The sequence below is a fragment of the Diceros bicornis genome, chromosome 3 (genome assembly GCF_020826845.1).
Source record: "Diceros bicornis minor isolate mBicDic1 chromosome 3, mDicBic1.mat.cur, whole genome shotgun sequence".
Classification (NCBI taxonomy): Eukaryota; Metazoa; Chordata; class Mammalia; order Perissodactyla; family Rhinocerotidae; genus Diceros; species Diceros bicornis.
The window spans coordinates 11,093,124-11,120,299 of NC_080742.1; the positions used below are offsets into that span (position 1 = coordinate 11,093,124).

At 34.9% G+C, this 27,176-nt stretch overlaps 1 protein-coding gene across 2 annotated transcripts in view; it reads left to right on the top strand.

Annotated features, from left to right (window-relative positions):
• COG5 (component of oligomeric golgi complex 5) overlaps nt 1-27,176 on the top strand; it is a 343,112-nt gene that overhangs the window by 177,234 nt on the left and 138,702 nt on the right. For both annotated transcript variants that reach the window (XM_058523290.1, XM_058523280.1), the window contains exons 9-10: nt 10,689-10,801; nt 11,052-11,129. In XM_058523290.1, the coding sequence (XP_058379273.1) occupies nt 10,689-10,801; nt 11,052-11,129 (191 nt within the window). The remainder of the gene's footprint in view (nt 1-10,688; nt 10,802-11,051; nt 11,130-27,176) is intronic.

Here is a 27,176-nt window from a genome sequence, read left to right on the forward strand (position 1 = left end):
TTCCATCTGCATATCTTCTTTGGTGAGGGAGATGTCTGTTAAGGTCTTTGGCCCATTTTTTAATTGGGTTGTTTGTTTTCTTATTGTTGAGTTTTAAGAGTTTTTGTATATTTTGGATAATTGTCCTTTCAGATGTGTCTTTTGTGAATATTTTCTCCCAGTCTGTGGCTTTTCTTCCAATTCTCTTGATACTGTTGGTCCCAGGGCAAAAGTTTTTAATTTTAATGAAATCAAGCTTATCAGTTACTACTTTTATGGATCATGTCTTGGTGTTATATCTAAAAAGTCGTTGCCATACTCGAGGTCAGCTAGGTTTTCTCCTATGTTATCTTCTAGGAGTTTTATAGTTTTGCATTTTACATTTAGGTCTGTGATCCATTTGAGTTAATTTTGGTGAAGGCTGTAAGATCTGTGTCTAGATTCATTTTTTTTGCATATTTATGTCCAGTTATTCTAGCACCATTTGTGCAAGAGACTACCTTTGCTACATTTTATTGCCTTTGCTACTTTGTCAAAGATCATTTGACTGTATTTATGTGAGTATATTGCTGGGCTCTTTATTTTGTTCCATTGATCTATTTGTCTGTTCTTTTGCCAATACCACACTGTATTGATTACTGCAGCTTAATTGTATGTCTTGAAGTTGGGAAGTCAGTCTTCCAACTTCGTTCTTCTTCAATCTTATGCTGGCTATTCTGGGTCTTTTGTCTCTCTGTAGAAACTTTAGAATCGCTTTGTTGACATCCATAAAATAACTTGCTGGAATATTGATTCAGATTGCGTTGAATCTATGGATCAAGTTGGGAAGAATTGACATGTTGACAATATTGAGTCTTCCTATCCATGAATGTGGAATATTTCCATTTATTTAATTCTTCTTTCATTTTGTTTATCAGAGTTTTGTAGTTTTCCTATTATAGATCTTGTACATATTTTGTTAGATTTATTTGTACCTAAGTATTGCATTTTTTGGGGTAATGGAAATGATATTGTTTTCAATTTCAAATTCCACTCGTTCATTGTTGGTATATAGGAAAGCAATTGACTTTTGTATATCAACCTTGTATTCTGCAACCTTGTTATAATTGCTTATTAGTTCCAAGAGGTTTTTTGTGAATTTTTTCTGATTTTCTGCATAAATGATCATGTTATCTGCATGAGACAAAACAGTTATATGTTTTCCTTTTCAATGTATAGCTTTTTTTTTTTTTTTGCGTTATTGCATTAGCAAAGACTTCCAGTGCAGTGTTGAAAAGGAGTAGTGGGAGGGGACATTCTTTCCTTGTACTTGATCTTATTGGGAATGCTTCTCACCATTAAGTATGAAATTAGCTGCAGGTTTTTTGTAGATAGTCTTTATCAAGTTGAGAAAGTTCCATTTATTCCAGTTTACTGAAAGTTTTTATCAGGAATGGGTGTTGGATTTTGTCAAATGCTTTTTCTGCACCTGTTAATATGATCATGTGATTCTTCTTTTTTAGTCTGTTGATGTATTGGATTACATTAACTGATTTTCAAATGTTGAATCAGTCTTGCATACCTGGGATAAATCCCACTTGGTGGTGGTATAAAATTATTTTTATACATTTTTGGATTTGATTTGATAGTATTTTGTTGAGGATTTTTTGCATCTGTGTTCATGAGAGATACTGGTCTGTAGTTTTCTTTTGTTGTAATATCTTTCTCTGATTTGGGTATTAGGGTAAGCTGGCCTCATAGAATGAGTTAGGAAATATTGCCTCTGCTTCTGTCCTCTGAAAGAGATGGTAAAGAATTGATATAATTTCTTCCTTAAGTGTTTGGTAGAATTCACCAGTGGACCCATTGGGGCCGGATGCTTTTGTTTTGGAAGATTATTAAGTATTGATTCAAATTCTTTAATACGTATAGGCGTATTCAGATCATCTATTTCTTATTGTGTGAGTTTTGGCAAATTGCATCTTCAAGGAATTGATCCATTTCATCTAGGTTATCAAATTTGTGAGCATAGAATTGTTCACAGTATTCCTTTATTATCCTTTTAACTCCCATGGGATAGATAGTGATGTCCTGTCTTTTCATTTCTTATATTATTAATTTGTTTCCTCTTTTTTTCTTAGTTAGCCTTGCTAGAGGGTTATCAATTTTCTTGATCTTTTCAAAACACCAGCTTTTGGTTTCATTGATTTTCTCTATTGATGTCCTATTTGCACTTAGATTGATTTCTGCTCTAATTCTTATTCTTTTCTTTTGCTTACTTTGTCTTCAATTTGCTCTTCTTTTTCTAGTTTCTTAAGGCAGCAACTTAGATAATTGATTTTAGATCTTTCTTTTTTTCTAATGTATGCATTCAATGCTCTAAATTGCCCTCTAAGCACCACTTACATACTACATCCCAGAAATTTTGATTAGTTGTTTTTACATTGTCATTTGATTAAAAATATTTTTAGATTTCTCTTGTGATTTCTTCTTTGACCCATTTGTTATTTAGGAGTGTGTTGTTTATTATTATTTTTTTATAATTTTATTTATTTATTCTTTTTCCCCCAAAGCCCCAGTAGATAGTTGTATGTCATAGCTGCACATCCTTGTATCCTTCTAGTTGCTGTATGTGGGATGCGGCCTCAGCATGGCTGGAGAAGCAGTGCGTCGGTGTGTGCCCGGGACCTGAACCCCGGGCCGCCAGCAGCGGAGTGCGCACACTTAACCGCCAAGCCACGGGGCCAGCCCGGGAGTGTGTTGTTTAATCTCCAGATGCTTTAAGATTTTCCAGTCATCTTCCTGTTGCTGATTTCTAGTTTAATTCCTTTGTTGTCTGAGAGCAGACGTTGTATGATTTCTCTTCTTATAAAATTTTTAAGGTGTGTTTTATGGCCCAGAATGCGACCTATATTAGTGAATGTTCCAAGTGACCTTGAGAAGAATGTGTATTGTGCTGTTGTTGGATGAAGTAGTCTATAGATGTCAGTTATGTCAAGTTGATTGATCATGTTGTTGGCTTTCTTCCTGCTGGATCTGTCCATTTCTGAGGGAGGGCTGTTGAAGTCTCCAACTATGACAGTGGATTCATTTATTTCTCCTTGAAGTTCTGTCAGTTTTTGCCTCATGTAGTTTGGTGCTCTGTCATTAGGCATGTACAAATTAAGAATTGTTAGATCTTCTTGGAGAACTGACCACTTTATCATTATGTAATGCCCTTGTGTATTCTTGATAACATTCCTTACTTTGACATCTGCTCTGTCTGAAATTAATATAGCGACTCTTGCTTTCTTTCTCATTAGTGTTAACATGGTATATTTTTCTCCATTTGTTTACTTTTAATCTATATGTGTCTTTATATTTAAAGTGCATTTCTTGTAGACAACATGTAATTGAATTGTGGCTTTTGATCCACTCTATTTCTGTCTTTTAATTCGTGCATTTAGATCATTGACATTCAAAGTGATGATTATTGACATAGCTGGATTAATATCTACTATATTCCTTACTGTTTTCTATTTGTTGCCCTTCTTCTTTGTTTCTATTTTTGTCTTCCACCCTTTTTCTGCCTTTTTTGGTTTTAATTGAGCATTTTATATGATTTAATTTTTTTTCCTTAACACATCACTTACATTTCTTTTTTAACTTGCTTTTTACTGGTTTACCTAGAGTTTGCAATACACATTTACAAGTTATCCAAGTTCACTTCCATAACACTATACCACTTCACAGATAGTATGAGTACCTTATAATAAGAAAATAATCCTAATTCCGTTCCCCCATACCTTGTGTCATTGCTGTCATTCATTTCCCTTGGTATATATATAAGTATACGTAAGCATATATATGCACACACACATATAAGCATACATAATCAAATATCATTGTTGCTGTTATTATTTTGAACAAACTGTTATGTTAGATCAATTAAGAATATGAAAAATAAGTTTTTGTTTTACCTTCGCTTATTCTTCAATGCTTTTTCTTTCTTTAGGTAGATCCGAGTTTCTGACCTATATTTTCTTTCTCTCTAAAGAACTTCTTTTAACATTTTTTGCAAGGCAGGTCTAGTGGCAATTCAATTTTTGTTTGACTGAAATAGTCTTTATTTCTCCTTCACTTTTGAAGAATAATTTTGCAGGGTACAGAATTCTAGATTGGTGGATATTTTTCCTCTTAACACTTAAATATTTCACTCCATTCTCTTCTTGCTTGCATGGTTTCTCAGAAGTTGGATGTATTTTTGTTCCTCAATTGATAAGATTTTGTTTTTTTCCTCTGGCTGCTTTCAGGGTTTTTTTTTTTTATTTTTGATTTTCTGTAATTTGAAAATGATATGCCTAAGTGTAGTTTTTTTGGCATTTACCCAGCTTGGTGTTCTCTGAGCTTAATGGATCTGTGATTTAGTGTCTGACATTATTTTAGGGAAATTCTCAGTCATTATTGTTTCAAATATTTTTTCAATTCTTTTTTCTCTTCTCCGTCTGGTATTTGTGTTACACATGCATTACACCTTTTGTAGTTGTCCCACAGTCCTTGGATATTCTCTGTTTTTTAGTGTTTGTTCTTTTTTTTGTACAGTTTTTGAGGATTATATTGATATATCCTCTAGCTCAGAGATTCTTTCTTCAGCCATGTTTAGTCTACTAATAAGGCCAGCAAAGGCATTCTTCATTTCTATTGCAGTGTTTTTTATCTCTAGCATTTCTTGTTGGTTCTTCCTTATGGTTTTCATCTGTCTACTTACATTGCCCATCTGCTCTTACAGGGCTGTTTTATCCATTACAGCCCTTAGCGTATTAATCTTAGTTATTTTAAATTCCCAGTCTGATAGTTTCAACATCCCTGCCATGTCTGGTTCTGATGCTTGCTCTGGCCCTTCAAAGTGTGTTTTCTGCGTTTTGATATGCCTTGTAATTTTTTCTTGGTAAAAGGAAGTGTGGTGGTGAGATGTGGGGAGAGGGGAAGCATTCTATAGTGTTTTTATTAGGTCTCAGCCTTTTAGTGAGTCTATGCCTTTGTGCTGTGAATTTCACAAGTGTTTTAAATTTTTTTCTCCTCCATTACATGGGAGAGGATGACTAGAGTAGCTGGAGTAGGGTATTTCCCTTCTCCGGTCAGTTAGGCTCTGATAACACCCCAGCAGGCTCTGGTTAACTAGTTTCTCCTGAGGGCAGGCCTTCTTAAGAAGAACAGAGTGGTCAGCTGTATTTCAAAATGGTTCTTTTTCCCCTCCTCCTTCTGGAAGCATGAGGGGATTTTTTTCTTTGATATTTAGTGGGGGAACCTCATCAGGCTCCTGGAGGTAAATCTCACAATATTGTGGAGCTCCCCTATGACTGGGGCCCCTGGAGTTTTTAACTCTCAGAGTTGTCCACGCTGAGCCTCTAGCAATTCATCAGTTACAGTTCAGGTTTTCCTTCCCTGACACTGGCTCCTGCAGTAGTTTCTGCTAGCGAGGCTCAGCTCCCGTTAAGTGGCGACTCCCTGTGTTTACCTGTTAGTCTTTCTCATCTTTGGGGCATTGATTTGCCATGTGTCCTTCCCTCTCTTATGGGTCCAAGAAGAGTTGTTGATTTTTTAGTCTGTTCAGCTTTTTATTTGTTGTTAGGACAGGATGGCGACTTCCAACCTCCTTACGTGTAGAACTAGAAAGGGAAGTTGCTAATCAGGTTTTTACCCCCTCTACATAACTCACTTGTTTTTTCTTTGGTGTTAAAAACAAGGCAAGTGGGGGCCGGCCCTGTGGCTTAGCGGTTAAGTGCGCGCGCTCCACTGCTGGCGGCCCGGGTTCGGATCCCGGGCGCGCACCGATGTACCACTTCTCCGGCCATGCTGAGGCCGCGTCCCACATACAGCAGCTGGAAGGGTGTGCAACCCACATACAACTATCTACTGGGGCCGTGGGGGAAAAATAAATAAATAAAATTATTAAAAAAAAAAAAAAACAAGGCAAGTGGTACAAAATGGAGTCACTTATGCTAAGCACCATGTCACCAAACCAAGACTTAATCATAGTTTCGGCTCTCCCAGAAATGTAATCTTAAACCAGTCAATCAGAAATTGCCTAATCATCACTAGTTAGGTATCTGTCTGATAGACCCCTGCCATCCCCTAAAGGAAAGTGACCTTGCCACAACCAATCTGCTTTTTTTGTCTAGTGTAACTGTCTTGTTCCTACTCCCTTCTGCCTTTAAAAGTCTTTTATTTGTACAGCTCCTCAGGACTTCTTTCCGTCTGATAGATTGGAGGTTGCCTGATTCACAAGTCATTGAATAAGGCCAGGAAGATCTTTAAAATGTACTCAGTTGCATTTTGTTTTTTAACAGTACCCAAACGGTTCTTTTTTATCTTTGAACTTTAGTAATTTCTTTAAGATGTATTTTGGGATTGAATGCTCTGTATCAATTTTTTTTTCTAAGCTAGAATATATTCCCTTTTATAGAAAAGTTTACTTAAATTGTACATTTGAATATTTTTCTTTTCCATTTGTTCTTTTCAGGAGCTTTATTCATATATCACATCTTTGTTTTCCATTTCTAGTATCTTCTCCATAATTATATTTTATATCTTTGTACTTTATTTCATTTTATATGATTTCCTCTGGCCTATTTCGTGTGTCTGATTGTGTTTTCACCCTTGATCATTATAATGTTTTGTTATTTCTCATGTAGTCTTAATCTCTGTTACATATTTACGCTGAGAATGTTTCCTATAATTAGTTTGAGATAGTGGAAAACTAAATAGCCCTTCCTGTTGTTTCTTTTGGGAATTTCTTTGGTAACCTATGTAGAGAAAGACCTGAAACAGTCTATAACTTTAAGTGTGTTGTCTAGAATAAGTGTTCACCAATTTGTTGTTTCCTTCTACCTTGGGAACACATCTTTCCTCAAATTTTGGACCATTCTAGAGCTTAATGTGAGTCCCATTAAGGCCATTTAAGCAGTTTCTTGTGGAAACCTCACATTCTCTGCTTTTCTTTCCTCTTTCACCTCATTTTATCTCTGATAGTCTCCCCACACTAGAGGGCTAAGTCTTATACAGTGTAAATATGATTTTATTATGGTTTCTCCTTCAGCTTTTCTTTCTTTGCCGTTCTGCAACGTTGAACATTTTTCTAGCTTCTTCCCTGGCCCATCCATGTCTGTCCATCTCAGCTCTAAGCAAAGAATCACTGGATAGCCTGTCTAAATCCTTACAGTTGATTGTAAGAGCAATTTGTTCCTTGCTGCTGGTCTAAGATGTCAGCTGTTTGGTCCATTGTCCATTTTGATTTATCTACAGCATTTACCATACATGCTTCATAATCTCAAGTTTGAAGCTTTGGCTGATTCCTTGTTTCTTTGAAGTTGATGTTTTTCTCTACTTCTTGTTCATTCTTATTTTCTTTGCTTTTCAAGGGATGAGAATAGAAAAATGATTTTAGTCCACCATCACTAACTGGAAATCACTCTTAAGTATGGTTTCTTTGAGGCACTCTTAGTTTTTTCTATCACTTTAATAAAACTTAGTTTATGACACTATTTATTTTGTTTCTTGGGTCTCCTAAAGCTAACTGATAATGACATCAGTTTTTCTCTTAGTTATTCTCTGCCTCTTCCTTTATACAGCTGTTCTGTGTTCAGTTAGTTATTTCTATCCTGTTTACATGCTTCAACAAGATGTATTTAGCTTATGAGGATGAAAATCTTGAAGTACTAAGCTATAAGTAAGAAAAATGAAGCCTCTAGAACTACTTGAACCAATGATGGGATCTCATTTTTCCGTGCCTCAGTTTCTCTAAAGTAAATATAGCAGAAAATAATGCCTTGTTGTATTTCTGCTTGTATTTACTTTAAGAGAGTAATGGGTTGATGGATCCCAGAGTTCGTTATAATAAAACCAAGCCATGGGCCCGCCCCGTGGCATAGTGGTTAAGTGCGTGCGCTCTACTACTGGCGGCCGGGGTTTGGATGCCGGGTGTGCACCAACGCACCGTTGTCCAGCCATGCTAGAAGGATGTGCAACTGACATACAACTATCTACTGGGGCTTTGGGGAGAAAAAGGGAAAAAAAAAAAAAAAAGGAGGAGGATTGGCAATAGATGTTAGCTCAGGGCCGGTCTTTCCTCAGCAAAAACAGAGGAGGATTGGCATGGATGTTAGCTCAGGGCTGATCTTCCTCACAAAAAATAAAAATAAAAAAAATAAAACCAAGCTATGTATATTCCAGGAATTTTATTAATATTTTCTAATTTTCACAGAGGCACTACATACTCTTTCCTCACTGTTTCTAGTTATTCTTTATATAACAGATAAGACAGTTGCACATTGTTTCAGTATTACATCTCTATTCCCTGTATACTTTTCCTTAATATACTCTTTTTTGTGTGAGAAAGATTAGCTCTTTTTGCTAAGAAAGATTGGCCTTGAGCTAACAACTGTGCCCATCTTCCTCTATTTTATATGCGAGACGCCTGCCATAGCATGGCTTGATAAGCAGTGCCTGGGTCTGTGCCCCGAATCCGAACCCACCAACCCTGGGCTGCCAAAGTGGAGCACACAAACTTAACCACTATGCCACCAGGCCGCCCCTTCCTTAATATTCTTTGCACAGCACTGCAAATAATTTAAAAAATTAATTTGACCTAGATTTCAAACAGTTATTATTCATATTTTTAAAGCCAGTATCTCTCTCCTGTGTTTCTTTTATTGCTTTCCACTATTATCAGAGTTAAAAAATAATAGCGTCTCTTTACTAAAGGTACATGTAATTCTTTCCTAAACTTAGAATTGTTGAAAAACTAGAGTGAAGCAGCTTCAAACACAGTCTCTGGTTTTCTTGATTCTTGCCCTCTTTAAAAGCAGGATAGACTAATCACTGATGGGCTCTTGTACTGCCTAGTTTTTAAGCTTAGTTTGGATTGAAATTTATACTTTTCAATTTGAGATTAAAATTCCTTTTTCTTATGTTGAAACATTTCAAACCTGTACAAATAGCTGTGTGTGATTACATATAATAACATTCTTAGACATCACTCTCAAGAAATTTAACACTGATACATTAATATAATTTAATATGTAATCTGTATATAACACCTTTTAGTTGTTCCTCAGAATATTCTTTGTAGCTGTTTTTCTCCCATCTTGAACCAATCAGAAATTATGTTTTTCTGTTGGTTATCTTATCTCTTTACTCTCCTTTAATCAAAAACAACCCCACTGTCTTTTTTGTCCTTTATGGTATTAACATATTTGGAGACTCCCATAATCTGAATTTGTCTGGATTTATATGATTGTTTCTTCGTTTTTACATTCAAGGTAAACAAACTGGTAAGGTGATGTCGTGTATTTCCCATTACATCATATCAGGAAGCACCAAAATTATGTCAATCTGTCTCATTGTTGCTGATGCTGAATGAAATCACTTCATTACTGTGGTGTATGCCAGATTTCTCCTTGTAAAAGTACTCTCTTTTGTTTGTAGTTAGTTGTAGCGCATTCTTTGAGACCATGTGAATATCCTGTTCGCCGTAACATTTCACCCAGTGTTTTAGTATCCAGTGATAATCTTTTCCTCAATTATTTTACTAATAGTTGCAATAGTGATTTTTTTGGTCTAATTCTATTATTCCTTCTGTATTTATTAACTAACACTCTTCTGTAAACAACAATTCCCATCCTTTTTAAACATTTGTTTTCACTACGAACTCATGAATTATTTTTTTAATCAATGTTTTACAATCTGTTATCATCAGTATTATTTTGGATGGCCAAATGTTCCCCAATTTGTTTTGTGGAAGCCCTCTCCAGTCAAGTTCCCATGTCCTTTGACAAATCTCCATTTGTCTTTGAACACTTCTTTGCTCTCTGGCACAGTATGTACCAGGTTCGCCTTCTATTTTCAGTGCTCCAGATATGGAATCACCCTTTTCTCCAGTAAGCCCTAGTTTCTTTTATTGGGGAATGGCGCGTTGAAATCAAAATTTGGGTGCTAGGTATGCTCATTTATATTGAGGAATCATTGTCTCTTTGTCCTTTGAGTGGACAGAGTTGGGAAATACCTCTAATCCTCATTACACATTTGTGTCTTTATTCTGTTTACAGTGAGAACGTTCATGTACTCTATTCTAAAATACACCTAAACTAGTTTCAGGATTACCATACCAATACTACATCCTGCAACAAATCTGTTAAGTACAGTACGGTATTTCTTTGCAATTTGTTTTGCCCCTAAAATATAGCTTATTAAATAATAGTCAGAGTTTTGTAATTAAACATTACTTGAATTAATTGTTTTCCCCTGTGTGTTTGTGTTATCAATTTGAAGTACATTTAGTTTTATTCGTTTCTGTATTTGTATTTGGTTTTAGAGTTTACTTTTTTCACTCTTAAAATTTCAGTTCATTTTGAAATATGTAAAACATTTGTATGGCTCACAAAGACTCACTGCCTCTCTCCATATTCCTTTCACCTGGTATGGTCTCCTACCACTCGACCGTTTGGGAAACCATTTTTATTAATTTCTGTTTTCTGTATTATCCTTTCTGGGTGTGTGTGTGTGTGTGTGTGAGATCTTATTTCCCTTTCTTAAACACAAAAGCTTAAGATTCTTTTTTATATCACTCATAAGAAATTATTTCTTAAAGAAGGAACTTGCAATTTTTTAGCCTGTATATGCTTTTCATAATAACATACAATTCATTATTTGGAAAGTTTTATTTTTTATATTTTTTTGTCACTCATAAACAGGGGGACCTGGACGATCTACCATGCCAACCCCAGGCAACACTGCAGCTTTTCGTGCTTCCCTCTGGACCAACATGGAGAAACTTGTGGATCATATTTGTACTGTCTGTGGACAGGTAAATATTTTCAGAGTGAAAAGAACATTAATTATGGATTAACTCCTGGTTATTCCAAGTTGTGTTATCTTGGGCAAGTTTCGTAAAACCTGAGCATTTACAACCACTACATTAGCTGATTATAATATATGTAAAGGTTCTAACAAAATGCCATTTCCCTTCCCTTACTGTTCCTAGTGCCTATGCTTTACACCCATTTCTTTTGAAAACACCCAATTATGTAGATTCTCTCTCCCTTCCCCTTTTTTAGGTACAACATCTACAGAAAATATTAGCCAAGAAGAGAGATCCTGTTTCTCACATTTGTTTCATTGAAGAAATAGTTAAGGTATGTTTAAATGAAAATATCTTTATCTCTTTATGGAGATAAGAATGCAGGAAAATATGAGCTAGCATTGTTTGTGTTCCTGTTTTACAGAGAGGCTACATGTCAAATAGCTATAGGGAATATATTGCTTGACAATTACAAATTTTCTTTGCAATATATGTATAAGCACTTCTGTTTATTGAGTAGATGCTAACAGTAATACTATTTATAGACTAATTTCTGATTAGATTATTATAATGTCTTATAGAATCTTCACTGAAGATGGTAGGATCCATTCAGTTGTTAATTTTTCCTATAAAGCACATTGCTGTAATTCATTTTCCATATTCTGAAATCTCCCTTTTGTCATCCACCAATCTGCAGGCCTCATGGGCCATAAGAATTCCTTTCATGCATAGAAATCCCTGACTCTACATTGTATTCATTCATTTTGATAAGTTTTTGATAATGATTAATAGAATAACTAGTCGTTCTATTTATCATTAAATCTTAACACCTAGTACTCCAAAGAAAAAAATTCTCTTAAGTTTCCAGCATCATGGTATAGTTTCTTTTATAGTTCATAATTTTAAATATTTTATGTATTGTGTTGGGGATCTCCGAAACCACCCCCAAGTTTGGTGATTCATAACCCTCAGTATATTATCATGCTCATGGCTATGATTTATTATAGCGAAAGTATATGAAGAAAAATGAGCAAGAGGAAAAGGTGCATAGGGTGAAGTCCAGAGGAAACTGGGTACAAAGTTTCAAGAGTCCTCTCCCACTGGAGTTAGACAGAATACCCTTAATTCCTCTGTCAGTAAGTTGTGACAGCATGTGTGAAATGTCATCTTCCAGGAAAGCTCATCTTGAGCCTAGAAGTCCACAGTTTTCATCAGGGGTCAATTACTGCTTGGCACACACCAAAATTCAAGACTCCCCAAAGAAAAGCAAGTGTTCAGCATAAAGCACATTATTTGTTCAAACAGTTTAGATACAGTGAGCCCTCTTACCAATTAGAGAATCATGAGGACTCTCTCAAAATCCAAGTCCCAGATGCCAGCCGAGACCAGCCTTGCAAGCAGGCCTTGCTAACTATAGCAGTCTGACCTCCACATACACTTATCTTAGTACATACCTATTTAGATTACCCTGCTTCATATTTGGCTTTTAGTTGGGGAAAGAAACAGTAAGACGCTTTTGTCAGTTTGTGTAATTGCTAATTTTTTGCGTTTACTAGTAGATGGGATAACTAATATCAGGTCATCATTTTTACAGGCAAACAGCTGCACATGTAGTGTTATGTTGTAATTCATTTCTTCTTCTGATTTTGGTCATCTTTCTAGCCAAATTAGTTAATTTAGTCTTTATATGGAGTGGCTTGATTTCAAGCTTTTACTGTCTAAACCTTTGTATATGTTTTTATTCTCTTTTAATAGTTTAATTAATATTCTACTAACAACATAAGAACAATGATAGGGAAATCACTACATTCAAGAGAGTCGAAAGAAAAGATTAACAGTAAAAAAAGACTAGTGCCATTTAAAGAGGCTTATGTTTATGATATTATTGCATTGGGCAAAGTGTCTACATAAAAACTCACATATCAATTCTTGGCAACAATCAGTTATTACAGTCAATGAACACTGGTAGCTTTTGTGGGCTATGTTTTAAATGCATGTGAATTATTACCAATTAAAAAGAATTATTAGGAATAGGGATATATGCTTTCATTTTATTCACCCTTTGTTTACTTACAAAATTTCTTATTTAATTAAAACCAATCAAGATTGCTTTTTCAAACACTCCTGTTAAGCTATTTAAGAATGTAGTGACAGGGGCTGGCTCGGTGGTGTAGCGGTTATGTTCACGCTCTCTGCTTCGGTGGCCCAGGGTTCACAGGTTCGGATCCCAGGTGCAGACCGGTGCACCGCTTGTCAAGCCATACTGTGGTAATGTCCCATGTAAAGTAGAGGAAGATGGGCGCAGATATTGGCCCAGGGCCAATCTTCCTCAGCAAAAAGAGGAGAACTGGCAATGGTTGTTAGCTCATGGCTAATATTCCTCACAACAACAACAACAACAAAAAGAATGTAGTCATACACAACACACACATACATATTTACATTAATATATAAATTTTAATGTAAATTTCCAGTTTAGTTGATTTTTTTATGGTAATATTTACGAAAAAAAATTTAATCCCTCTTAGAGTTCAGTATATTTACCTATATTCAGAAAAGATCAGTCTTTTGTGAAAAAGTCCAAAATAACTTTTGACCCTACATACTTGGGAATTCCAGGACAAGAGAAAAGTAAAAGTAATCAAAATATCTGTCATATATTGCAAAGATAGTGCATAAATTTTACTATGTTTACTGTAATTTCTTTAGTCTTCTTTTTTTTTTTTTTTTTTTTGCTGAGGAAAATTCGCCCTGAGCTAACATCTGTTGCCAGTCTTCCTCTTTTTGCTTGTGGAAGATTGTCCCTGAACTAACATCTGTGCCAGTCTTCCTCTATTTCATATGTGGGTCACCACCACAGCATGGCCGCTGTCGAGCGGTGTAGGTCTGCGTCCAGGAACTGAACCCAGGCTGCTGAAGCATAACACACCGAACTTAACCACTAGGCCATGGGGCTTGCCCCTAAATAGTCTTTTTGTCTATTGTAAAGCTATGAACAAATATTTTTGCTAATTATATAACTACTCTGTAAGAACATTACCTAGATAAAATAATTATCGATGCTGATAGAATCTTTGTAAAAAGTGTAGGATTTTTAGAATGATTTGAGGCCCTAAATAATGACCCTTAAAAATTTTCAGAAGGTTTTAAACTTGCATAGATGATAATATATATCTGGTGTCTTGGGTCATTGAAGAGCAATATCTGGATCAAGATCTCTAAATAATTTTGTAATCTCTTTTTGGGGAAACAGTTATGAAAGGAATGTTCTTACATGACCAGTTTTTGCAGCTTCCAAATTACTAAAAAGGATATATTTCATTATTGAAATTTCTTTCTAATTTAGTGGTTTAGTCTTTTAAACTTGTGCATATATTATTTAAAAATCAAAACAGTGTAAATAATTCAAGATGGAACAATATTAGAATTATGCCATATGCTTTCTATAATATCTCTAAAAATATCTTTCTACAATTAATTTCTATAATTAGAAATTAATGCTGTTTTTCCCTAGAGAGATAATTTCTAGCAAATATCTTTTTCAAAGAGGAATCTAACTAGAACATATTTTTTTAAATTTATTCATTAAATTTTATAAGCAGTAGTCCATATTTTGAAATTCACTGAAAGCTAAATTAATAGATACTTTGTTTTATAATATGGAATATAAACAAAGTTACACTATTATGATCGTCTCAATAGATGCAGAGAAAGCATTTGGCAATACTTAACATCCATTTATGATAAAAGCTCTCAATAAAATGGATATAGAAGGAAAGTACCTCAACATAATAAAAGCCATATATGACAAACCCACAACCACCATCATACACCATGGTAAAAAACTGAAAGTTGTTTTTCTAAGAACAGGAACAAGACAAGGATGCCCACTTTCACCACTCTTATTCAACATAGTATTAGAAGTCCTAGTCAGAGCAATTAGGCAAGAAAAGGAAATAAAACTTATCCAAATTGGAAAGGAAGAAGTAAAACTGTCACTATTTGAAGATAACATGATTCCATATATAGAAAATCCTAAAGAATCCACCAAAAAACTATCAGAAATAATTAACGAATACAATAAAGTTGCAGGGTACAAAATCAAGGTATAAAAATCAGTTGTGTTTCTATACACTAGCAACGAACTAGCAAAAAAGAGAAATCAAGATGACAATCCCATTTACAATGGCAACTAAAAGAATAAAATACCTAGGAATAAATTTAACCAAGGATTTGAAACACCTGTATACTGAAAACTGTAAGACGTTGTTGAACAGAACTGAAGACATAAAGAAATGGAAAGATATTCTCTGTTCGTGGATTGAAAGAATTAACATAGGTAAAATGTCCATATTACCTAAAGCAATCTACAGATTCAGTGCAATCCCAATCAGAATCCCAACAACATTTTTCATGGAAGTAGAACAAAGAATCCTAAAATTTATATGGAACAGCCAAAGACCTCGAATGGCCAAAGCAATCCTGAGAAAAAAGAACAAAGCTGGAGGTATCAACACTCCCTGAATTCAAAATATACTACAAAGCTATAATAATCAAAACAGCATGGTACTGGCAGAAAAACAGACAGACAGATCAATGGAACACAATTGAGAGCCCAAAATTAAGCCCACACACCCATGGACAGCTGATTTTTAACCCAGCAGCCAAGAACATACAGTGGAGAAAGGAAAATCTCTTCAATAAATGGTGTTGGGGAAACTGGACAGCCACATGCAAAAGAATGAAAGTAGACCATTATCTTACACCATACACAAAAATTAACTCAAAATAGATTCAAGACTTGAATGTAAGACCTGAAACCATAAAACTCCCAGAAGAAAACACAGGCAGTATGCTCTGTGACATGAGTGTTAGCAATATCTTTTTTGAATATCATGTCTCCTCAGGCAAGGGAAACAAAAAATAAATAAATGGGACTACATCAAACTAAAAAGCTTCTGCACAGCAAAGGAAACCATCAGCAAAACAAAAAGACAACCTACCACTTTTGAGAATATATTTGCAAATTGTATATCTGATAAGGAGTTAATATCCAAAATATATAAAGAACTCCTACAACTCAATAACAAAAAAATGAACAACCTGATCAAAAAATGGACAGTGGATATGAGCAGACATTTTTCCAAAGAAGATTACAGGTGGCCAACAGTCACATGAAAAGGTGTTCAACATCACTAATTATTAGGGAAATGAAAATCAAAACTACAGTGAGATCTATCACCTCATACCTGTCATAATGGTATTGTTACAAAGACAAGAAATAACAAGTGTTGGAGAGGACGTGGAGAAAAAGGAACCCTTGTACACTGCTGGTGGGAATGTAAATTGATGCAGCCAGTATGGAAAGCAGTATGGAAGATCCTCAAAAAATTAAAAATAGGAACACCATATGATCCAGCTATTCCACTTCTGAGTATTTATCCAAAGAACACAAAAACAGTAATTTGAAAAGATATATGCACCCCAATGTTCATTGCAGCATTATTCACAATAGCCAAGACTTGGAAGCAACCTAAGGTGCCCATCAATGGATGAGTGGACAAAGATGTGGTGTATATATACAATAGAATACTACTCAGCCATAAAAAAACATGAAATCTTGCCGTTTGGGACAGCGCTGGTACACCTTGAGGATATTATGCTGAGCGAAATAAGTCAGATGGAGAAAGACCATTACTGTCTGACTTCACTCATGTGTGGAAGATAAACACATAGATAGGGAGAATGATTGATGATTACCCAAGGGGAAGGGGGTGGGAGGAAGGTGAAAGGGATGAAGAGGGCACATGTGTACGTTGATGGATGGCAACTAGACTTTGGGTGGTTAACACGATGCAGTCTATACAGAAGTTGAAATATGATGTACACCTGAAATTTATGCAACGTTATAAACCAATGTAACCTCAATAAAAAAACTTTTAATGTTGAGCTGGGAGAAAATTTTGCAATTGTGATAGTAAATAAAATGCTAATATGTTCATTGTAAAGAACGCTTACCAGGACCTATACAATGAGAACTACAAGACATTATTGAGGGAAATCTACGATGACATAAAGAAATGGAAAGATATCCCATGCACGTGGATTGGAAGAATAAACATAGTTAAAATGTCTCTATTACCTAAAGCAATCTACAGATTCAATGCAATCCCAATCAGAATCCCAATGACATTCTTCACAGAAATAGAAAAAAGAATACTAAAATTTATATGGGGCAACAAAAGACCCCGAATAGCTAAAGAAATCCTAAAGAAAAAGAACAAAGCAGGAGGCATCACAATTCCTGACTTCAAAACATACTACAAAGCAATAGTAATCAAAACAGCATGGTACTGGTACAAAAACAGACACACAGATCAATGGAACAGAATTGAAAGCCCAGAAATAAAACCACACATATACGGACAGCTAATTTTCGACAAAGGTGCTAAGGACATGCAATGGAGAAAGGAAAGTCTCTTCAATAAATGGTGTTGGGAAAACTGGACATCCACATGCAAAAGAATGAAAGTGGACCATGTGCTATCGCCATTCACAAAAATTAACTCAAAATGGATCAAAGACCTGAAGGTGAGACCTGAAACTATAAAACTCATAGAAGAAAATATAGGCAACACACTATTTGACATGGGTTTTAAAGGAATCTTTTCGGATGACATGCCTACCCAGACTAGGGAAACTAAAGAAAAAATAAACAAGTGGGACTTTATCAGACTAAAGAGCTTTTATAAGACAAATGAAATCAGAATCAAGATGAACAAACAACCAACCAGCTGGGAGAGAATATTTGCAAAACATACATCTGACAAGGGGTTGATCTCCATAATATATAAAGAACTCACACAATTGAACAACAAAAAAACAAACAACCCGATCAAAAAACGGGCAGAGGAAATGAACAGACACTTCTCCAAGGAAGATATACAGATGGCCAATAGGCACATGAAAAGATGCTCAACATCACTAATCATCAGGGAAATGCAAATCAAAACAACACTAAGATACCACCTCACGCCCGTTAGAATGGCTATAATCACCAAGACAAAAAACAACAAATGTTGGAGAGGATGTGGAGAAACAGGAACCCTCATACACAGCTGGTGGGAATGCAAATTGGTGCAGCCTCTATGGAAAACGGTATGGAGATTCCTCAAAGAATTAAAAATAGAGATGCCCTATGACCCAGCCATCCCACTACTGGGAATCTATCCAACGCACCTGAAATCAACAATCCAAAGAGGCTTATGCACCCCTATGTTCATTGCAGCATTATTCACCATAGCCAAGAAGTGGAAGCAACCTAAGTGTCCCTCGTCTGACGATTGGATTCAGAAAATGTGGTATATATATACAATGGAATACTACTCAGCCATAAAAAAAGACAAAATCGTCCCATTTGCAACAACATGGATGGGCCTGGAGCGTATTATGTTAAGTGAAATAAGCCAGAAAGAGAAAGACAAACACTGTATGATCTCACTCATATGTGGAATATAAACCAACACATGGACAGAGAAAACTGGACTGTGGTTACCCGGGAAGTGGGGGTGGGGGGTGGGCACAAGGGGTGAAGGGAGTCATATATGGGGTGATGGACAAACAAAAATGTACAACCCAAAATTTCACAATGTTAGAAACCATTAAAATATCAATAAAAAAAATAAAAAATAAAAAATAAAAAAAAAATAAAAAAAAAAAAAGAACGCTTACCAATCAATGTGAAGGAAACCTAACAGCAAAATAGGCAAAGGATATGAATAACTGTCTCCTAAAAAAGAAACCCAAATGACTTAAAAAAAAAAAAATTGTACTATTAATGTCATTTCAGTAGGAAAATTAAGAATCCATTTCCCTGGTTTCTTTGTTTTTAAACCATTGGATTCTAATACTTCTATAATTAAGTATAAACTGTGATGGAATTTACATATTTGATTTCTTCTTGCCAACTTGTTTCATTTCTACAAAAAACATTTATTTTGCATTTTCTTTTGTTAAATAATTTTTGTAATTATTATCCCTTTTTAGTTCAATACATACAGATTTTTAAAAAATTAATGGTCTTTATTTTTTACAGTAGCTTTAGATTTAAAAAAATGAGCATAAAGTACATCTGTTACTTATGTTATCATAACATCTATTTTGCATTATGCAAAACCCATGGAACTGTACAACACAATGAGCTAACCCTGATGTAAACTATAGATTTTAGTTAATAATAATGTATCAGTAGTGGTTCGTCAATTGTAACAAATTCACCAAATCAGTGCAAGATGCATAATGTCATGTATCCACCATTATATCATACAAAATAATTTCAGCAATTTCACTTCCCTAAAAATACCCTATGCTCTCCCTATTCATCTTTCTCCCACTTTTCTCTCCAACCCCTGGCAACCACTGAGCTTTTTACTGTCTTTATAGTTTTGCCTTTTTCAGAATGTCATATAATTTGAATCATACAGTAGACAGCCTTTTCAGACTGGTTTCTTTCACTTAGTAATATACATTTAAGGTTCTTTCATGTGTTTTTGTGGCTTGATAGCTCATTTCTTTTTATCACTGAGTAATATTTCCTTGTATGGATATACCTCATTTGTTTATCTATTCTCCTATTGAAGGATATCTTGTTGCTTCCGTGTTTGGCAGTTAAGAATGAAACTGCTATAAATATTTGTATGCAGGTTTTTGTGTGGACATAAATTTTCAACTCATTTAGACTATGTTTAGCTTTGTAAGAAACTGCCAAAGTGTCTTCCAACATGGCTATATCATTTTGCATTCCCAGTAGCAAAGAAACAGAGTTCCTGTTGCTCCACATCCTTGCTAGCATTTGATATTGTCAATGCTTTGGATTTTAGCTTTTTTTTTTTTTTTTATAATTTTATTTATTTTTCCCCCAAAGCGCCAGTAGATAGTTGTACATCATAGCTGCACATCCTTCCAGCCACTGCATGTGGGATGGGGCCTCAGCATGGCCGGACAAGCAGTGCGTTGGTGCACACCTGGGATCCGAACCCGGGCCGCCAGCAGCGGAGCACGCGCACTTCACCGCTAAGCCACGGGGCCGGCCTGGATTTTAGCTATTCTAATAGGTGTGTAATGAGATCTCATTGTTTTCATTTGTATTTCCCTATAGATTTTTTAAAAATTATATTTATGGAAAAAATCTTCATTAGTTAAGATTCTAAGACTTTATCTATAGGAAAATGAACTGCCTTGCCATGCTCATTATTTAATAATATTTATCTGTTATAGTCAACCTATTTGCTTAAAATATTCTAAAGTAATTTTTATGAGATTAAGAATACTTTTTTAGCATTTCGAAAGCCAAGTCTTAAAGATCTCCCTTCTGAACACCTATTCAAGTACTGTCAAAGACAGGATAGTACAGTGATTAAGAACTGGGCCTTGGACCTTGATATCAGGAAGAATTAAGCTTTTCTCCATCATGTACAACCTTGGGTAGGTCCTGTAATCTTTCAGAATGTCAAATGTCCAATGGGGATGGTATTACTACCTATAGAATTGGAGTATTCTGAGGAAAAATGAGATAATGTAGACTTAATTCAGAGATTGGCTCAATAATTCGCTATCATAATTACTATTTTAATCTTTTTTTTAAACCTTTAAACCTTAATTTGGGGGTCGTAAACTTACCACGTGCTAGGTAATAACACTGCCATGTAAGAAAGTCAGTTTTGTTTAACAGTTCTTATAACGTGATATGGATGTACATTAATTCATACAGGATATCAGAATATAATTTAAATAAGACAATATCAAGGATTTACTATGAATCACGATTGTATGTCTCACTTTACTAAAGAATCATGTGTTTATGGTTTCACATTTGGTAATTTTGTAGCCATCAAAACAATGAGAATGATTTTCTTTAGTTCTGTTCTGTGAGGTCTTGTGAGAATTGTTAAATCATTTATACTCTTTTGTTAGGCAAAAAAAAAAGGGATTTACTTACTTTCAGGTTTTTTTAGTTTTGCCAGATCTACCTTGGTGTTTGCTAAGAAATTCAATTCCAGATGCTAGAGAGAACTGTACATATTAGTATTCAGAGTTTAATCTTAGGGACCTTCCAGAGGAGGAAAAAAAATCCCACATGATGACAGTTTCTGTAATACTTTATTAGTTCAGAAGGTTTTGCAGTAGATGTCCATCATGTTATAAAGAATACATCAAAGTGTAAAGAGGGCATAAATGGGTTAAGTATAAAATAAAACGGGACCAGTTATATCAGGTGTAACAGATCTCAGGAATATAGTTTAAATGTAGAGCCTTTTGAAAGATTTTCCTTAATTAAGATAGCGAATTCTGCTTCTGCTTAATTTAATAGATGTCCTGGCTAACTTGTAAAATTAACCTGTTAGTTTCAGTTCATACTGTAATTTGAAAAGACACATTCACACCTATCAATCATATTAATTATTTAGGGCGTTTTAAATGTGGAATATACTTTTTTCCCCTTTTGATATTGTATTTTCTATAGTTTATGTGAATGGATAAATCATTTATTTTAAATTAGATTTTTAGATTGTTTATTAGTTATCAAAAGTTCTATTTTGGTATCTTTTAAAACCAGTTAAGAGTTCTAGTGTAACCATCAATACCATATATAACACTTTGTTTGTAGTGTAGCAAATTATTGACAAATTATTTAGGATCCACACAGTAGAAAACAGGTTGTAGATTCTCATCTGCAGAATTAAGCCATTTTAGCTCTGTGGGGGAGTATAGATATGATACTTTCATTTTCTAAGCCAGCAATTTTTATCATAGAACAGAATCTTGTAATGTGTGTGTAGGATGTATTAGGCTAAATTTGAAATGTGTTCAGCATTTTGAGCAGCTATGGTACCAATGAGAATTTTAACTGTGAAAAAGAATGTGTTTTCATTTGCCCTTTTAGACATATCACATGACTTGATAATAGCACTAAAGACTCAGAAAAATTTTAGAAGACCCAAATATGAAATATTTTTAATGTAATGAGAAAAATGTTTAACTCATTTATCTGTCGCATCTCAATTTGATTAAAAAATCAAGTAGCCATAAGCCAGTTAAATTTCTAAGTCTGATAATATCAATAAATATTCTTATTTATAAAGGTTAGAAGATTTCTGCTTTTACTACTATAGGGACCAGATATTTTTAAAGGCCCTGTCACTACAGTACAAATAGATTCTAGATAAATTGGAAAAGCATAATTTTTAATGCACTGTTGGGCCTGCGAAAAGTAAGAGAATCTGTGAGGGGCATATATACATATGCATATATATAAGCAGATAAAATTGTTGAAACTGTGGTAGAGATGTGTGAGCTATAAGTCATTGTGAAAGCTAGAGTTGCCCCAGGGTCAAATGTTTGTGTCAACGATTGGATCAGTCCACTAGACTCTGGGGCTCTAACATGATGGAAGAATGAACCTGACAATTGCATTAGGCTAAGACTTAATGATAGTGGCTAACATGGTCCTCCTTTGGTAACAGTACCTCACTCTCACAAGAAACAAATGCAGATCTTCTGTAGAGGAAAGCATTTATAGTTTTAGCCATCAGAATTCTCCATATATTAAGGTCAGCCAAATATGAGCTCACAGTAAAAAATCACCAATCCTATAAATAAACTAGAAGCTATGATTGAGAGTCACACGAAAAATAAAGATAATGCAAAATAGATTTTAGATTCCTAAAGAACTTCTACAGGACACTATGGATTTCAGATATTAGAATTATCTGTTAAAGAATCTAAAATATCTGTATATGATATATTTTAAAAATAAAGAATGGAATAAAAGGTGAAAAACAAATGACTATTAAAATATGACCAGATAGATCTAAAAGAGAACCAAATAGACCATTTAGAAATTAAAAATAAAATCATTGAAATAAAAAATTCAGCAGATAGGTTAAGCAGATATTACATAAAGCCAAAGAATGGCTTAGCAGCCTGGCAGATAGAATTGATAAAATTATCCAGAATGCAGCATAAAGACAACAGTATGGAAAATATGAGAGGTTAAAAATTATTCAGTTAAAAATTGAGTGAGGTTTTAGTATAAGGCTAATTGGAAAAGCAAAGCTAGCAAACTGAAAAAGAAAAACCATTTGATCATCTCAATACATGTAGGAAAAGTATTTGACAGAATCCAACATCCATTCCTGATAAGAACTGTCAGCAAACTAGGAATAGAAGTGAGCTTTCTCAACCTGATAAAAGGCATTTAGGAACAATGAACAGGTGAAATCATATATAATGGTGAAGACTGAATGTTTTTCCCCTCATATTAGGGAGAAGACAAGGATTTCTCTCTGCTGTCACTATTCCTATTTAACATTATTCTAGCTGGTACAATGAGCAAGAAAAAGAGATAAAAGACTTGCAGTTTGGAAAGGAAGAAGTAAAATGGTCTTTGTGTACAGATGATGTGATCATCTATGTAAAAAATTTGGTGGAATCTACAAAAAAACTACCAGAACTAATAAGTGTTTTTTTTTTTTACAAGATTATAGAATATGAGCTCAATATTCAAAAATCAGTTATACTTCTGTATATTAGCAATGTACAATCGAGAATTGAAATTTAATAATTCCATATACAGTAAACTCAAAGAATAGGAAATACTTAGGAGTAAATCTATCAAAAGATGAAAAACATCTGTACATTGAAAACTGTAAATACTGCTTAGAGAAATTAAAGAAGACCTAAATAAATGGAGAGAGATACGTTATTTATGAGTTGATAGATTCACTATTGTTAAGATGTCCATTCTTCCCAAATTGATCTATAATCCCAATGAGTGTCTTGGAGAAATTGACAAGCTGGTTCTAAAATTCAAATAGAAATACAAAGGACCTGAGATACCTGAAACAACTTTGAAAAAGAAAAGCAAAATTGGAGGGCTAACAATACCTGATTTCAAGACTTAATGTGAAACTGCAGCATTGAAGAAAGTGTGGAGTTGGCATAAAGGTAGAGACATAGATCATTGATACAGAATAGAGAGTCCAAAAATATACTCCCACATATATGGAAAACTGATTTTCAAAAAGAGTTGCAAAAGCAATTCAGTGGTGACAAAATAGGCTTTTTTTTTTTTTTTGAAGTGCATCACTGCGTTTACTGTAAGATCGTCATCAAAGATTTTGCCCATTATCTCACACACTATCGTCGTCTTTTTTGTGTGTGTGTGAAATTTTTGTTGTACATTATTGTTTATCAGTCACCATATAAGTGCATCCCTCCACCCTTTGTGCCCACCCCCCACCCCCCTAGCCCCTGGTAACCACCAAACAGTTCTGTCTGTCCGTGTGTTGATTTATCTTCCACATATGAGTGAAATCATGCACTGGTTGTCTTTCTCTTTCTGGCTAATTTCGCTTAACATAATACCCTCCAGATCCATCCATGTTGTTGCATGGGACGATTTTGTCTTTTTTATGGCTGAGTAGTATTCCATGGTATATATATATACCACATCTTCTTTATCCAATCATCAGTCAAGGGACACTTGGGTTGCTTCCATGTCTTGGCTATAGTGAATAATGCTGTGATGAACATAGGGGTGCATAAGCCTCTTTGGATTGTTGATTTCAGGTTCGTTGGGTAGATACCCAGTAGTGGGATAGCTGGATCATAAGGTATTTCTATTTTTAATTTTTTGAGGAATCTCCATACTGTTTTCCATAGAGGCTGTACCAGTTTGCATTCCCACCAGCAGTGGATTAGGGTTCCCATTTCTCCACAGCCTCTGCAGCATTTGTTTTTTTTTGTCTTGGTGATTATAGCCATTCCAACGGGTGTAAGATGATATCTTAGTGTGATTTTGATTTGTATTTCCCTGGTGATTAGTGATGTTGAGCATCTTTTCATGTGCCTATTGGCCATCTGTATATCTTCTTTGGAGAGGTGTGTGTTCATTTCCTCTGCCCATTTTTTGATTGGGTTGTTTGTTTTTTTTGTTATTCAGTTGTGTGAGTTCTTTATATATTATGGAGATTAATCCCTTGTCAGATAGACGGTTTGCAAATATTTTTTCTCAGCTGGTGGGTTCCTTACAGAATAGGCTTTTTAACAAATACTAGTTCTGGAACATTTGGATAGCCAAATGTAAAACCTAAAATTCTAAAACTTATAGAAGAAAGCAATAAAACTTTGTGATTTTGGGGTAGGCAAGGATTTCTTAGATGCAACACCAGAAGTTTGATCCATAACAGAAAAAAATTGATATTTCTGACTTACTCAAAATTAAGAATTTCTGTTCTGCAAAATACTCCATTAACAAAATACTAAGACAAGGAATAGCCTAGGAGAAAATATTTGCAAATCAAATATCTGATAAAGGAGTTAGGTTTAAACAACTCTCAGAACTCAATAAGAAAACAAAAAATCCAGTTTAAAAAATACCAAAGATTTGAATAGACATTTTACAGGTAGATGTCAGATAAGCATATATCTAAAATTTAAAAGACCTGACCATATCAGGTTTTGGTGTTATTGAGGATATGGAGCAACTGAAACTCTCATATACTTCTCCCCGCCCCCCCCAAAGCCCCAGTAGATAGTTGTATGTCATAGTTGTACATCCTTCTAGTTGCTGTATGTGGGACGCGGCCTCAGCATGGGCAGACAAGCGGTGTGTCGGTGCACGACCGGGATCCAAACCCGGGCCGCCAGTAGCAGAGCGCGTGCACTTAACCGCTAAGCCGCGGGTCCGGCCCCCTGATGGGAAATGTAGAATTGTACAACCACTTTGGAAAGTAGTTTGGCAGTTTCTTAAAAAGTAAAACATACATGTACTATATGACCCAGCAATATACCCCTAGGTGTTAATCCAAGAGAAATGAAAGAATATACAAGGACTTGTATACAAATGTCCATAGCTGTCTTCTTCCTTCTGTATGTGTCTGTGTTCAGATTTCCTCTTCTTATAAGGCCACCTGTCATATTGGATTAGGGTCCACCCTAATGACCCCTTTTTAATTTAGTTACTTTTTTAAAGATCCGATCTCCAAATAAAGTCACATTCTCAGGTATGAGGGGTTAGGACTTCAACATATGAATTTTGTGGGGGCGCTGGGGGGGACAACTCAGCCTGTAATAGTGATTTACGATGATGACAGTGAAAATGGAGAGAAGTGGACTGATTTGAAAATCATTCAGGAGATAAAATTGACAAACCTTAGTGATAGAAGTGGTGAGATGAAGAGAGTATCATGGATGACTACACGGGCTCTGGGTTGACAAGCTTCTGGTAGATAGTAGTGACTTCATTTGAGAGCGTAAACTAAGAAGCACATTTAAGAAGAGAAATGATGAACTCGGTATTCAGGTGCTGATGTGGTATCCAAGTGAGGATGTCAGTTAGGCAATTTAATATGTGGATCTGGAGTTCAAAAGAGAGGCCTACGATAGAGACATAAATTTGGGAGATATCAGTTTGTAGATGGCAATCGAAGCCATGATAATAGATGAGATTGGCTATAGAGAGAAAAGAAATGTAACTAGACAGTCCCAAGAAAGTGCACCTTATAAAATTCATATAGAACTCTATTTTCCAAAGCGGTGTATACATTTTGACATGGAAAAAGATAGTTATAATTTCTACTTAAAAGAAGTCTTGTCCTTGAAACTATTTTTGTATATTTTATATTGTACATATTTTATTAATACAGTAGTATTTGTATATAATTTTTAAACAAATAAGTAAACTTATATTAGAGTGTGTGTTAAAAAATATTTTACATTCAGTGAGTTTGGGAAACAGTAAAAGAAGAGGCAATGAAGAGTATCCCGAGAGAAGGATGAAACCAAAGAGAATATGGTGAGGGAAGCCAAAGGAACAGGTTAAAGAGAGTATGGTTCATACTAAATCTAATTTGACTGATACTGTATTTAAAATACCAGTACACCATGCATTCTCAACAAGGGCAGTGTTGACTTCAAGATGGAGAAATAGTTCTGTTTTTTGAGGAGGAAAAGGTAGATGCAAAAAATCGTAGATATTACAAAGGTTTGTGGCCTCCAGAGCTCAATCTTACTCTACAAAATCTTATTCCTTAGTATTTAATTTCTCTTGTTAGGGGGAAACTAAGTTAAATTTTACTTAATTAAGTACAGTTATATAATTATATAAGTATAATATGTATTATATATGTCTAATTAGTTATTTATTTTCTCTTTGGAGGGGCGATAATTAAAAGAAAGTTTGCGAAATACTATGGTAAGCTGTATGGAAAGGGTTTTAAACCTCTTTAACATTGTAGTTTAACAGTGATCTCTAGGGGAGAGTGTGGGATAAGGGATTTGAGTTTGAAGAGAAACTTTACATTTTTACCATATTTATTTC